The sequence below is a fragment of the Lactuca sativa genome, chromosome 4, assembly GCF_002870075.4.
Source record: "Lactuca sativa cultivar Salinas chromosome 4, Lsat_Salinas_v11, whole genome shotgun sequence".
In the NCBI taxonomy this organism is placed as follows: Eukaryota; Viridiplantae; Streptophyta; class Magnoliopsida; order Asterales; family Asteraceae; genus Lactuca; species Lactuca sativa.
Genome location: NC_056626.2, coordinates 39,469,629 through 39,485,066, shown reverse-complemented (window position 1 = coordinate 39,485,066; position 15,438 = coordinate 39,469,629). Strand labels below are relative to the sequence as shown.

At 32.6% G+C, this 15,438-nt stretch overlaps 1 protein-coding gene across 2 annotated transcripts; it reads right to left on the bottom strand.

Moving 5' to 3' along the window:
- Positions 1-943: 943 nt before the first annotated feature.
- On the bottom strand, positions 944-10,734 carry LOC111917725 (vacuolar fusion protein CCZ1 homolog B). Of its 2 annotated transcripts, none has more exons than XM_023913391.3 (10): positions 10,555-10,734; positions 10,081-10,291; positions 9,907-10,000; positions 9,641-9,824; positions 9,317-9,426; positions 9,126-9,221; positions 8,621-9,028; positions 8,369-8,524; positions 7,475-7,698; positions 944-1,097 (listed from the first exon to the last, which is right to left on the bottom strand). In XM_023913391.3, exons 2-10 carry the CDS (start codon positions 10,266-10,268, stop codon positions 1,067-1,069), a joined length of 1,491 nt encoding a protein of 496 aa, XP_023769159.2. In that variant the 5' UTR covers positions 10,269-10,291; positions 10,555-10,734; the 3' UTR covers positions 944-1,066. The 2 variants fall into 2 exon arrangements, with proteins under 2 accessions (XP_023769159.2, XP_023769158.2); XM_023913390.3 differs by lacking the exon at positions 944-1,097 and adding an exon at positions 6,245-6,496.
- Positions 10,735-15,438: the final 4,704 nt, after the last annotated feature.

Sequence of the window (15,438 nt, the reverse complement as noted above, 5' to 3'; positions counted from 1 at the left end):
AATAATAATTCGGTATGAGTTTTTAGTTTTTATTTTAAATAAAAAAGAAATTTAATTTAAAATATATCGTACCATTAACAAAAAAAACTTAACTACTATAACAAGTTTACGAGATTATCTTTAACAATATTACTTACTCCCTCTCCCAAATTGATAATTCACTTTTGACTTTTGAAGTCTTTTTTCTTCAACTTTGACCTTAAATATTTTTTATTTGTGTTATATATTACTTGATAAAACTTATAAAAATGAACAAACATTTAAAATACAATTCATTCATATATTTTGCATCAAGTATTATCTGTTAAAAAACAAAAATATTTAAGATCAAAGTTGAAGAAAAAAGACTTCAAAAGTCAAAAGTTGACTAACAATTTGGGACGGAGGTAGTATATATTTATCTTTTAAACAATTGTTATTTATTTAATTTTATACATTTAAAAAGCTTTTACTATTTTTACCGAACAATAATATACCTATAAAAATATAATTTTAGTTTCCAACAACTAATTTTGTCATACTCTCTAGTTTTACTATTGGGTTAATTATAATATATATATATATATATATATATATATATATATATATATATATATATATTATTTTTTTCCATTTGAATAAACTTTTTTTATCTAAAAATAAATACGCTTATTTTTTCAATTTTTTGATCCGACCATTTTATTACGTTTACTAGGACCAAAAAAATCTAAATAGAAAAAAACCTTATATTTGACAAAAATCTTTTGTCTTGATAATTTTTTTTTTAGTTCATAATTCGTCTGTTCTTGTGCTTGTTTATGTTGATTTTGTTCTTGGTGGTTATTAAATATAAAAGCTTTTTTTGGAATTATTTTTGTTAAATACTGAAAGATTGAGGTTTAAACAGAAAAAGAATATGAAAAAAAAATATATAAACATTAACCCTTAATTATCTATTACATCATATAACATTTTTCAATTTATAATCATTGCAAACTACAGCTTACAGTGAATTTCAGATTTAACTAGCTATGCTATTTTTTTACAGTATACATATAACATAATCTACCATTGATTCCAGTGATACTTAATCCAATGAAAAGGCTCCATTGCAGTACCTACATACGTGATAAAAATAATAATAATAATAAAGTAATTAACAAAATCTCAAGGATTTTTGTGACTTCAAATCAACCTAAAAAATATAAGTAAATAGATATACTGATTAAAGATATATAAATATTCAAGATTGATGCTTTAGGTGTTGACTTTGGGGGACTTCATAGAAAAGTCAAAGTACGTTGCTATTTGTGATAAAAATCATATTTAATAGGAATTTTAAATAAATAGGAAAAGAATGACAAAAAGTGATGGAAGGGAATTTTGGACTTTTGGTCTTTTGATTATTGTATTAAAAGGGGAAATTTGGAATTCAGGGTGTTTGGGATTGAGCTTTGAAAGGACTTATTAACTTTTAGAATTTTGTCACCACTATAAAAGCCCAAATGAGTGTTGGACAATTACAAAATGACTTTTAAAACTGATTTTTGCTACTGCTAATAATGAGTTTTTGAAAAGTTATTCCTATCTCACTTTTTAAAATGACAATATATTTAACTATTTAGTTACCTATCAGTTATGTCGACATAATGAAGTCATGGTCTATTATGATAATGAGATGAGGTGTGCAAAATGTTAATCCTTCCTTATATTAAACTATTTGTGTTAGTATTATAACTTTTATGTAATAAGGATCGTAAAAATAGCTATATAAAAAGATTAGGCATGTGCTATAGTTAGATTTAGAAGGCTATATTGATAGCTTTTCATAATAGTATAATAAACATAAACTTAATTATAGGCATAAGACATTGGGAAATCTGTACAACTTTATTCTTGGGATTCAAATATAAGGATATAAGGATACAAGACATTACTTGGAGTAAATACTACATGGCATATAAAGATATCCACCTTTCATTTTAAATTTTTTTAATATAGTCATTAACGTTTGAATATGAGAAAAAAAAAATTGCAAGGAGTTCAATTAAAGGTAATATTATTCTTATTCTAATTAGATAAAAAGAAAGAACAAATAATTGTATCTAACCCCGTAACCCGTTAGTTGACATAGATTAGCAAACATGTTTGTATTGATATCTATTTTATTTTTCGACAAATTTCACAAAAGTCATTATATTTTGGATGACTATAGCAAAAGTTACTATATTTTAATTTTTTTTTTCAATTTTGACATCCAAAATATGATGCAACCAAGTGACCAATATTGCCACGACATCATGCCACCAAGTGACCAATAAATGGTCTAATATTAAAACAAATTGAAATACAAAGTGTTCATCCGAATTGAGACAAAAACTTTGTAACTTGTGTGGAATTTGCCTAAGGCCTCTCGGAGTCGTTGAGGTTTCAAAGATGGGATTAGAGGGTACCGTCGGGAAACGATGCCTAGCGATGGTGGGTTAAACGGGTTCACTATTGATGCTTTTAAAAGGGAAAATGACTTAGGAGGGTAACTACCTCTTATCCGTGTTCACATATTGGCAACTTCTTCTTTTTTGTACATAATAAAGCAACTAACTTGTTTTAACTGTTTAAATTACACCAATATTACCGGCTAATACTTGTTTTAACCGGTAACTCAAAGGGAAAATGACTTAGGAGGGTAACTACCTCTTATCCGTGTTCACATATTGGCAACTTCTTATTATTTGTACATAAGAAAGCAACTAACTTGTTTTAACTGTGCAACATTCCAAAAATCATGACCAAAAATTTCGTTTTTGATTTAATACTAAAACCATAATTGTCAAACCATTAATTTAATACTCCGGCATTGGGACCCGCCCGGCATAAAGCCCTGCCTGGCATCGTGCCCCGCTTGGTATACAGATTTGTCTCTCTTAGGCCCCGTCTGTCTCTGGGCCCCGCCCGCTAAACACATACAATCATATAACATGCTAACACATAAATAAACATATTCTACTGTATCCTTGTCCTAAGAAACATACTCTGCTAATAATGAGATACGGAACATCGTCCCTACTCAGCTAGTGATGAGATAAGGGACCTCGCCCACACTCACCTCCCTACCAGGCACATACAAGTATCACACAGACAACAAGTATAATTTAACATGCTAACATTTCTCGGGCACCCGCCCGACATCGGACCTTGGTCTGGAATAACATACTAGCATACAATGCCTAGGGCTAACCCCCAGGTCTTCCTACTCATAGACTACATGGGCTGACATTGTGGCCTTAAACACATTCACACAGTGAGGAGACTCACTTTGCACTACTGAAGCCCTGGCTGGAACTAGCTGAGTACGGACGAAGTTACGTATCTCATTATTAGCAGAGTATGTTTCTCAGGACAGGGATACAATAGAGTATGTTTCTTTATATGTGGCCTAAGAGAGACAAATCTGTATACCGAGCGGGGCTCGATGCCAGGCGGGGCTTGATGCCGGGCGTGGCCTGATGTCGGGCGTGGCCCGATGTCGGAGTATTAAATTAATGGTTTGACAATTATGGTTTTAGTATTAAATTAAAAACGAAATTTTTGGTCATGATTTTTGGGATGTTACACAGTTAAAACAAGTTAGTTGCTTTCTTATGTACAAAAAATAAGAAGTTGTCAATATGTGAACACGGATAAGAGGTAGTTACCTTCCTAAGTTATTTTCCCTTTGAGTTACCGGTTAAAACAGGTATTAGCCGGTAATATTAGTGTAATTTAAACAGTTAAAACAAGTTAGTTGCTTTATTATGTACAAAAAAGAAGAAGTTGTCAATATGTGAACACGAATAAATGGTAGTTACCCTCCTAAGTCATTTTCCCCTTTTAAAAATGGGTTGGTGAACCCGCTAGTGTGACTGTTGAATATATTGAATATTTTGTCTTTATGTGGCTTTAAATCATGGAGAGAGAGAGAGAGATTGAATATATTGAATATTTTGTCTTTATGTGGCTTTAAATCATGGAGAGAGAGAGAGAGATTGAATGAATGTTTTCTGCCAATTTCAATAAATGCAACTTTATTGAAAGCAATTGCACCATATATTTGAATGCATTTGAAAGCAATTGCACCATATATTTGAATGCATTTGACTGCCATCTTTTATTTATTTATTTATTATTACTTTTTTTTTGTTTTATAAGTTTATAAATATGAATACACAATTCATTTATTTGTAGAGTTTTATTTTAATTTAATTAAATAAAAAAGAATGATATGAAAAATGGATTGAATGAGTTAGGAAAGATAGAATTTCCATATGTTATAGATTGGAAAAGATAGAAGAAAATGAAAATAAAATGATGATGTGGGTTAGGAGGAAATGACTCTCTCCTCTCTAATAGAAAATGTAAATTAAGCCAACTTAGTTTCAAAAGATTTTATTGTCCCTTCTAAATGCATGTATAGTGGATTATACACTAGATGTTTGATAGCGTGTGACGGGTATACGCTTGTACACATCATGTTTATCATTTGTTTACGTATCTATTTCTATTTTTTCAAAATATAATATAACTAGGGTTTGGACCATCCGCGCGTTGCTGCGGAAGCTTCGGTATATTAGAAAACGCAGTTTGACACCATATATACAACGAAGACGATTAAATCATATAAAATGGAGCACAAAAATATCAAAATAAAACATGAATACAAACAATTGACTTGAAAGTGTATCTTTAAGAAGTTAATAAAAAAAAGATTATTAAAAAATTATATAAGGGGCCAAAATGTAACTTTAAAATATAGTAAGTGACAAAATTATAATGTATAAAATACTAATAAATTAACTTTAAAATTATAAGGGTTGAAAACTATAAATAAAAATTAATTAAGGAGAAAGAATATAAATATATATAAAATTTTAAATTATAAGGATAAAAATTGTTACATCAAAATTAGTTTAGGGGTACAAAATATAAAAACAAATAAAAGTAAAGGTTGGAAAATGAAAAAAAAAAATTGAGGATAAAAGTTGTTACATAAAAATTAGTTTAGGGGTATAAAATAAAAAAACAAATAAAAATAAAGGATGGAAAATGAAAAAAAAAATACATCAAAATTAGTAGGGGTACAAAATATAAAACAAATAAAAGTAAAGAGTAGAAAATGAAAAAAAATTAAAAGTATGAAATCTATTTACGTGGAATGAATAGTAAATCCTCACACATACCAATTTTTGTAATTAATATATATATATATAATTTACTATTTACTAATATCAATTATTATTTAAAAAGCAAACATGACAAACTATCAAAGTAATGCAATAGAAAAAATTAAAAAGCAAACATGACAAACTATCAAAGTAATGCAATAGAAAAATACACAAGTAAACATGACAAATTATCAAAGTAATGCAATAGAAAAATACACAAGAAATGTTCGGTACTAACTTTTAGCTTTTAAGAAAAAATTAAAAAAGAAAAAAAATCGTATGACGGTATTAACTTTTAGTTTTACTGTTTTAGAGAAGAAAAAAAAAACCTTCAACTTATTATAACAAATTTACAAGATTACCCTTAAAAATACTACTTATGTATATATTTATGTATATATTTATCTTTTAAACATTTGATATTTATATAATTTTATATATTTCAAAACCCTCCAATTATTTCTACTTTTACTGAACACTCATATACCAATAAAAAACTCATATACCAATAAAAGCTAGAACTTTCAATTTCCAGCTACTATCTAACCTTACCAACTAGTTTGCCAAACACTTATTTTCGGGTTAATTATAAAACACTTATATTTACTGATTTTTTTCTATTTAAATCTAAACTTTATTTTTAAATAAATCCGCTGATTTTTTCAATTTTAGGTTTACAACTAATCTTCTGACAACTGACAAAAAAAAATCGAGATTTTTAGCACATTAGGCCATCCGTTATGCTTGTCACGAAGAATGGAACCACGAGGACCTTCACGAACCACGGAATTGTGTTGGGGTACCGGAGACGACAACGAACGGAGAGAGAGGGAGAAGAAGAAGGCTGGCTGAGAGAGGCAACAGCCGTGGTCTTCTGTCCTCCCCACCATGAACCACCACGACCACGAACGTCCGGGGTGGTGTGCACGGACAACGCTCGTGGCCACGTAGACCACGAGCCCTTTCGTTGCCGGTATAACAAATGGCCTTATAGTTCATACTTTGCTCTATTAAGTTATTGTGAATATAGAGTTTTATACATTTTCAGAACAATGAGCTCGAAATATAAAACTGAGTCAAGTTTGAGTACATAAGAACTCAACTTTATTTTTATCCAGATTTTTAGCACCATCTATGTAACGCTTATAACAATTAAACACCAAACCACATTTCCATGTTCATCGCCATAACAATTAACAATTCTATGAATTTTGGGTTTAACTTGCTATGCTATTTTTTTTTTACAGTATACTATAACATCATCTACCATTGATTCCAGTGATTACTAATCCAATGAAAAGGCTCCATTGCAGTACCTACATACATGATAATTTTTTATTTTTTTTAACAAAATAGATATACTGATTAAAGATTATATAAGTATTCAAGATTGTTGCTTTAGGTGTTGACTTTGGGGGACTTCATAGAAAAGTCAAAGTACATTGCTATTTGTGATCAAAGTCATGTTTTAATTAAATAGGAAAAGAACAGGAAAAAGTGCTGGAAGGGCATTTTGGTCATTTGATTATGTATTAAAAAGGGAAATTTGGGATTCAAGGGGTGTTTGGGATTGAGCTTTGAAAGGGCTTATTAGCTTTTAGCATTTTGAAATGACTTTTCAAAACGGCTTTTTGCCACTGCTAATAAGAAGTTTTTGAAAAGTTATTCCTATCTGAGTTTTTAAAAATGACTTGTAGCTTCTTGAGATAAAATGACAATAATGCCCTCGTTTTAAGGGACTTTGACTGAAAAAAAAACAAAAAGCCACAAACTCAAGGATGTTCCAAGGAAGGAGTTGTGCGAGCATCGGTGCATGTACTTATTATTTCCTCTTTCTCATTCTGTTTTATAACCTTTTATAATAATAAATATATAAACATATAAGTATATAAATATAACTTATACCTTATTAAAAAAATCAATTATTTTCTAATCCATGTCTTTTATATTCACCTATAATTCAAAAAGCATGTTCTAAAATACATTTAAAACTATTTTGGCAAAACATTTGTGATTATTGCTAATTTTTTCAATTACCCGATCATTTAGAATTATTATTTGATGAGAAAAGTAAAATAGAAAATACGGGTTTCGACTAAAGTTTTAGCTAAAATTTGCATACATAATACATTATTAATTTAAGTGGATTAATTTTTATGTTTATGTTTGTCAACATTTTTACTTTGTATTTTAAGTTGAGAATTTATATTAAATATGTTATTAAAATTTATTTTAGTTATAAGTAATTAAAAGAGATAAAAGAAATTAAAAGATGGAAAAAGGTTGTATTGTACCTGTCACTGAACTTCTCAATGGCTTCTGAGGCATAGAGAAGAGTTTCATTGGCTTTTTCAAGAACTATATAAAGTTCTTTTCCTCTTGTAGACCTAGCAATCACCCATGCATTGTTTTTTGCTCTGATGCATATTTCTAAATCCTTTTCATCATTATTCCCATTTCCTCTGCTTTTCTCCAAATCAACATCTTCTCTAACTTTATTTATAGCAAGTAATGATTCCTATAAAAGTAAAATTTAATTTCAGCTTTTAGCCTTTAAAACATGCTTCTTCACCACACTACACATGTTTGGTTCGTTGATTCCACGGAATTGGAATTCGAGATTCCATTCCATGGCGTGTTAAATGGATGAAATTCAATTCTATCTTATTTTGTCAAATTCCATATGGGCTTGATGAATTTCACAATTCCTAGGGTGGAGATCGAAAGAATTTAATTCTATTCATCTTTTTTTTTAGTATAAGAACAAAATACCCTACGATTTCACCATTCCTAAGGATTTGTGAATTCCGGAAAAATCTGATGGAACTGGAATTCGAGATTCCATTCCATGTCATGTTTGGTTGCCATTCGGATGGAATCCAGTTAATGTCTTTCACCACGGATGGAAGGAATTCAATTGATACATCCTTTTTTATAAAAGACAAAAATACCCTCCTTATCTATATTGAAATAGGTCAATAACTTTTTTTTTTAACTATAACTGAAATTAAAAATATTATTCATTTTTTATTATTGAATTCTGTTCTATTTTTCTGCCAAACAAACATGTGACAGACTACAATTCTTTTGACAGATTCCATTCCTTATTAGAAAATGGGAAGATGTAAAGAATGAAAGTAGTATGTTTCTGAATGAAAAAATATTTTGTGGAAATTGACCATTCTGACCTTTGTTAGAGTTGTTACTTTTCCAGGTGGGGATGCCCTCGAAATATTCCTATCACCATCCACTAGCAAATAACGATACCCTTTCACATGATAAGCATTTTCACCACCCCATCCTTTTGCAAGCTTCTCCTCAACTTTAACAATCTTTGCAGACGCCTGCCAGATTAAAATATATATAAAAATAAATATTCATTCAGGAAGAAGAAAAACAAAAGGAGGAAGGGTAAAATAGGAAAAAGAAAGAAAACAGACATTTTCAAGAAGTTGTTGCTTCAACATGGAGATCCCTTCTTCTCCATTAAGCATAGAGGTAACAGGTATGAGCAAGATTATTGTAAGGCTTTTATGTTGATAAGCACATAAGTACATTTTATGCTCTGTCTGTTGAAGCCATAATGTTGGGGTTGTAGGTACCAAATTACCAACTTCTACCCCCCATATATCAGTAACAAGAAACCCATCTTTCCCTTTTGACCATTTCCCATGTTGTAATGGCCTCACAATCCGGAACCCATCTAAACCTGACCCGATATTTGCTGACCTGGACGCCAGCTCAGCATTCCCTTTGCGGAGGTAAGACCATGTACTACTTCCTCCAGAAGATAGAACACGTGGGGTCAACCTTGAGGTGGCGTATGAAAACAGATTAGTAGTGTCATCCTGAAACACATCAAAATGGAAGATTCCAGAATCATATCATACTATAAGGTTAAAGTCCCACTAAATGTAGAAAGAGAAAGGAAGTTTAGAAACATACAGGGGTTAGTGTTGTGGAGACCAAAAGATCCTGAAACAAGATAACTGAGTAGCCTGAAGTGTGTCCCATGCATGAATCCAATGCTCCCACAAGAGACTACACAAGAAAGTTTGTTTATTTATTTCTTTAATTATTTGTAAGAAAACTAAAAAAGATAAATGAATCATGATATTATAATCTATTAATCTGACCTGTACTTCAATAGCAGCCTCACGTCCAACAGTTAACATCTGAACAGTTCCACGTTGCTTTAGAGAATCACGAAAATTAGGTAAAACGAATTTGTTTCCCATGAGAAAATCTGCATATATAATAAGAGAGAGAGGAATGGAAACTTCAGCATTGCTTCAGTAGCACAAATTCATTGGAAGTTTTTGAAACTTCAGCATGGATTACCACAGCAACACAGCTCCAATGGAGACCGCTTTTGATATGCTGACAATTAGTGATCTCCAATAAAGATTTTAAAAAAGAGAAGATGGAAATTATTGTATATGATGTAGGAAAGGGGTTACCATTAAGGTAATCCATGATGAAGGTGAACAGATGACTACGAGTTAATCCTCCACCAGGTTCTTTATCAAGTAACACTCTTATAGAACCATGAAACATAATGAAAAGAGAGTGGATTTCTTTAAGAACGCTGCGTAGTGCTTCAATTCTCCATATGGCTTCTGTTTCTTTGCTTTTTGCAACCACCTACAACATGACAAATGATCAATGAAAGTATACAAACAGGTTGAATATGTTTAATGATGTTCTAAAAGAAACAAACGCTTACCATTACCATCCAGATATCTGGCTCTGCCTCAAAGAAGACATGGGAATGTAGTTCTGCTTCTATAACCTCACAAGCTGCTTCAGGAGAAAAGATTCTGCAAAATCCAGTTCATAAATCAATGAGCAACCATGTGATTCCAATTATGTAGACTACTATGAATAAGTGGCTGCTGACCTTGTGAAAGTGATGAGTCCTTCACTGAGGCCAATGACAGAAAGTTGAGCTGGAAAGGGCAAATCAGCCGGGAAAAAGAACAAAATCTTCTCCAGTTCCTCGCCTTCATGTTGTCCCCTTCTCAAATCAAATATGCAAAATTTCAGTGCTTCACTGGAAGTAGTAATAGCAGCAGATGACAAACCCATACTATAACTTCCGTATCATTAACCTTTAATCCAACAAACAAACAAATCACTATAAGAACCATATATTTGTAACATATATCTTGCAATACACGTATGCTTTGAAATTCAAATGGAAACCCTAAATTTCAAATAATCAGCAATAATTCTATTTGGATCGACTCTAATTATAAATTAAGATCGCAAACTATGACATGACTCAATGCCAACACCGATAGATAATTCATAATTTCACATAGTTAACTATCAGATAACTAAAGGAAAGTACACGAATCATATGAAATCTTACTACGTTATGCGCGATTCTAATGGTGATCCACTCCGGGAGAGAAGAATGGCCGTGACTACCGGAAAATCGGATCGATTTGAAAGCCGGCGGATGGTGGTAGGTGTGTCGATAGATAGCACGGTAGGCGATGTATACGACGAACTGAAGCCAAAACCATGGTGGTGCGAGCATAAATGGAAGGACCATGTCCAGTGGTTTATTTTAATTTTTAAGGACCGTTTGGTAAATTTGAAATTTTTTTAGTGCTTTTACCAAATTATTAGGTTTTGAAAAATATACAAGAAGTCAAGAACTACGTTGTTTGAAATAAATTTATTTTGGAAGAGTAAAGGTATATTTTTTGAGTTAATTATCATTCTAAACATGGTTTTGTTCTTTAAAAGTTGTAACAAGCATATTGAAAATGCATCCCTTTACTAAAACGACTTAGGGTTTTTTTCAAATAAATAATATATATTAAATGATGTATGTAAAGTATATAATGGTGTACGGATTCGATACTTTTTTGGAATGGCCAAATCAATAGTGGAATGAAAGAAAATTTTGCATTGTCTACTAAACTAACCGTGTCAATGACAATAACTATTAAATTTACGTTATGCCTGAAAAAATCTATTGAGTAAGAAATTCAGTTCAATAATTGGTTTGAAAGACAATAATTCATTCCTCGAAACTCTCTTCCCAAGAGAAATTTATATTTGACAAATAACTACTACAAGTTATACAAATTATTCGATGTTACTGAACTGAAATGATCAAAAGCTTGCACCATCCAATATTATGGAAAACAAAGGGAATCATATATATGGACTTACATTCATAGGAAATCCATATGCGACTCATGCAAAATTTTATATATAAGTAAGTTAAACCATTAAATGATGTACGAACAAGGCTTATGGAAATCTCAACATAAAGTGAAAGGGAACACAAGTGATAGAAATTTTTTTTTGAAAATAATGTCTTATTACATAATGTCAACACTTCATAAATTAACATTGAGTTCGATTATGTCCATTTGGGTTTAAATTTGATTTCGCGTTCATCTAAGTTTATTTTGGGCTTATATGAGTTTTTTTTTTTTTTTTAGAAATGGCAAATTAGATATAAGGGCCATAACTAGCAAGCAGCTAGCTAGCGGGCAAAAATGTACATACAAGAGACCTTATAAACCTAAGAATGGATTGACACTCCAGTCCACCCATTTTAGCTCTTTTTTCCTCCTTTTATGCTTCAGCCACACAAAAACTAAAGATTTTATATTATTCGTCACCAATGCAGGAGATGTGGACTTGTGGTTAAATACTTTGTCATTCTTGCTTTCCACACCAACCAAAGCATACCGTAAAAGATTAAAGTCAACACCTTTCTCTTTTTAGGACAACTCCCCCAAGAAGAAGCAAAGTCAAGTAGGTCCCGTATACTTTTGATATCCGCAGCCACATTTTGTAGTCCACACCACCTAAATATCTATTCTCAAGTTGTTGTAACATAGCTACAATCAGAGAGGATGTGATCTGCACATTCATCAACCCCATTGCATTGGGCACAAATCAGTGATCATGTATTGACTCCCCTCTTGTGAAGAGCAATAGTGGAGGGAATCCTTCCCATTTTCGCTCGCCATACAAATGTGAGGACCTTCAGTGGAACCTCCATCAGCCATTCAATTCGATTTAAAGGGAGGCCGAGGATAGCTCTGATCAAATTGGCCCTGAATGATTTGGTAGAGAAAATCCCAGTGGAATCAAGCTCACACTTCCAACCATCACACGCTCACCTGGAACAAAGAGCCCGTCAACAGCTCTAAGTTGATCTAATTCTTGTGATAGGCCCACGTTAGAGACATCACACGACCAGTTCCATTCAAAACCATGAGTGTTTATTCTGGCCGCCACTTTACAATATTTTCTACATTCGATGGAGTACAAACCAGGAAACCAGTCCATTAATTTACCCCCTGATATCTAGTCGTCCTTCCAAAATAAAGTGTTTGAACCTGAACCAACACTTTTTTTCAAGATAACGTTAAAAGGAATTCCTCTATTTTTGATTTTCAATTTTGCCCCTGCTATGTTGTTCCACACTCCAACAATACTCTTTTTTTACAAGTAATCAACAAGTTTCTCAGCCAAATTGTGAATTTTAGTGATGACTTGAGACCAAAGTGAAGTACTATCTAACTTATATCGCCACCACCATTTTGCCATCAAAGCTAGATTAAGATCTTGTAATGCACCCATACCTAGAGCACCTTTCTCTTTAGATGGAATTATTTTATCCCATGAAACCCACTTAATTTTTTTCCTTATCATCAGTATCGCCCCATAGAAACCTCCTTCTCAGTTTTTCTAATGAATTAAGCACTCCACATGGTACTTTGAATAGAGAGAGATAGTAAGTTGGGAGGTTTCCTAGGACCGAGGTGATAAGTATCGGTTTCCCTCCGAACGACAGTGTTGTAGCTTTCCATTTGGAAAGTTTCGCCTTGAATTTATCTACTATGGGCTGTCAATTTTTATGTGATTCATGTTGGCCCCCACCGGTACCCCTAAATAGGAAAATGGAAGAGATCCTGCTTCACATCCCAGTAGCGAGGCCCATTCATTTGTGTCCTGTTGTGAGGCACCAATTCCAAAGACCTTGGATTTTTGAAAGTTCACCTTTAATCCCGAGGCTATGTGAAAACACCTCAGAATTCTAGCTAAAATTTTTATATTGTCCCTAGTTCATTCCCCTACGAATAGTGCATCATCCACATAAAACAAATGTGAAATCAAAGGCCCATCTCTTTCGATTTTTATACCTTTATACAACCCATTGTTACACGCAACCCTCATCGCGACGTTTAGCCCCTCCATTGCGATGATAAATAAGAAAGGACTTAGCGGATCACCTTATCGGACACCTTTGCTTATATCAAACTCGTACACCGAAGAGCCATTTATTATTACTGAGGCTTTGGCTGATATCAAACACCCTCTCATCCGCTTCCTCCATTTTGATCCAAACCCCATTTGCGACATAGCCGAATCTAAGAACTCCAAGTTGACAGAGTAAAAAGCTTTATCAAAATCTACTTTGAAGAGTAGTAGTTCTTTACCGGTCTTTTTAGCCCACGAGAAGACTTCATTAATTATTAAAGGTCCATCCAAGATGTTACGACCTTCGACATACGCAGACTGTGTGTCATCAATCACTCCCCCAATTAGTGTCTTCAGTCTGCTAGCCAGGACCTTAGATATTATTTTGTAAATAGAACCAATAAGACTTATGGGACGGTAGTCGCTTAGAACAGTAGGATCTTTAATTTTTGCTGCCAAGGTTATAAAGGACGAGTTGCAACCCCTCCCTAGTGTTCCATGTGCTTCAAAGTATCTAACAACATTCATCACATCATTGCTAATTAGCGACCAAAATGACTTCAGAAATTTTAATGTGAATCTATCAGGCCCCGGGGATCGACCCCCCCCCCCCTCACCACCACCACACGCCCATACAATGTTTTTGACTTCCTCCAACGAGATGATAGACTTAATACGCTCTGCATGTTCCTGTGACATAGTTCTGATTAATGGAATGATTAATTTGGGCCTTGTAGGACATGTTTCATTGAATTTATTTTTGAAGAAAAGAAATGCCTCTGATTTGATCTCCGAATCACTGGTTGACCACCTCCCGTTTATATCCAAACCATTGATGCGATTCTTCCTAGCTTTGTTGTTAACATACCCACGAAAGAAATTTGGGTTTATATGAGTTTGATTTGATGTTTATCCTCACCCACATTCAATCTGATTGATCATTGTTTAACTCTAAATATCTAAATATGTAGAAACTAAGTGAAATGAAACCTGTATACATTATTGTGACAACCTGAAAAATACGTAATCAATCGTCGTTTATATTTAACGATAAAACACGATAATGTAATAAAGACAATATTGTAATCAACCAATATATATATATATATATATATATATATATATATATATATCAACATGTCCAAACTTTTGTTTCTAATTATGTCAACCTTTAGGCTCAAAAATAAGTGTACGAAAAGTCGCATCACTTCGAGAGCAGGTTAACATTTTTTGATAAATATAAACAACCTCGATCTCAGAAATATAAATTTCGCAAAAATCTGACTCAGTGTGGGTGTGACATGACTTTATTAATAAATAATTATCCACCATACGGAAGAATTTACAACGCCAAAAACTACAAGGAAAATTTTTGGCTTTGTAAAGAGTCACCAAGAGAACAAGCATAGTACTACTCAAAGTATGAATTAAGAGACAAAAAATGCCTAAAATAGAAACTGTATGTGAGAGTTATGATTTTATAAAATCATAATGATAACAAAAACTAGTCGAAAAACGAAAGTCAGAATTAGCCAAAACGACCGAAAGGAAAATTGTAGTGTACGTCAAGACCTACACAGATATATAAGAGTCGTTGAAAACAGAGTTCATATGCAGGCAAGGTTCTAAAAGGCGTGAGGCGCGGCGTGGCGGCAAGGCCAAGCATCAAGCTTAACGAGTTATGGCGAGTCATGGCGTTTTTCAAGGCTTGATGTAAGGCGGCGATTTTGTATTAATTTATAATTATATTACCGCAGAAATATAAATTTATATCAAATATACCTAGTTTTTAGAAGTATTATATCAACAACTAATAACAGAAAGTTAATAAAAAACACAATACTTGTATGTCCAATTAGAAAAGGTATAAAAAGAGCAAAAAAATGTGTCTCAAACGAAAAAACTGTTGGATTAGTGTCTAAGTCCATAACTATTTTGGTATGTACTTGACCCGATGGTGCATGGTCCTTTTGGGTTGCCTTCACCAAAGCAACTTGATTGGAGAAATATATAGAGAGAG

Excerpts from the sequence above, each read along its gene's own strand:
- LOC111917725 (XM_023913391.3), bottom strand. The coding sequence starts at position 10,268 with ATGGGTTTGTCATCTGCTGCTATTACTACTTCCAGTGAAGCACTGAAA. Across the intron at positions 9,222-9,316 it reads AGGCTGCTATTGAAGTACAG|TCTCTTGTGGGAGCATTGGA; the intron begins GTCAGATTAATA and ends TTTCTTGTGTAG. Across the intron at positions 9,029-9,125 it reads TCTCCACAACACTAACCCCT|GATGACACTACTAATCTGTT; the intron begins GTATGTTTCTAA and ends GATGTGTTTCAG.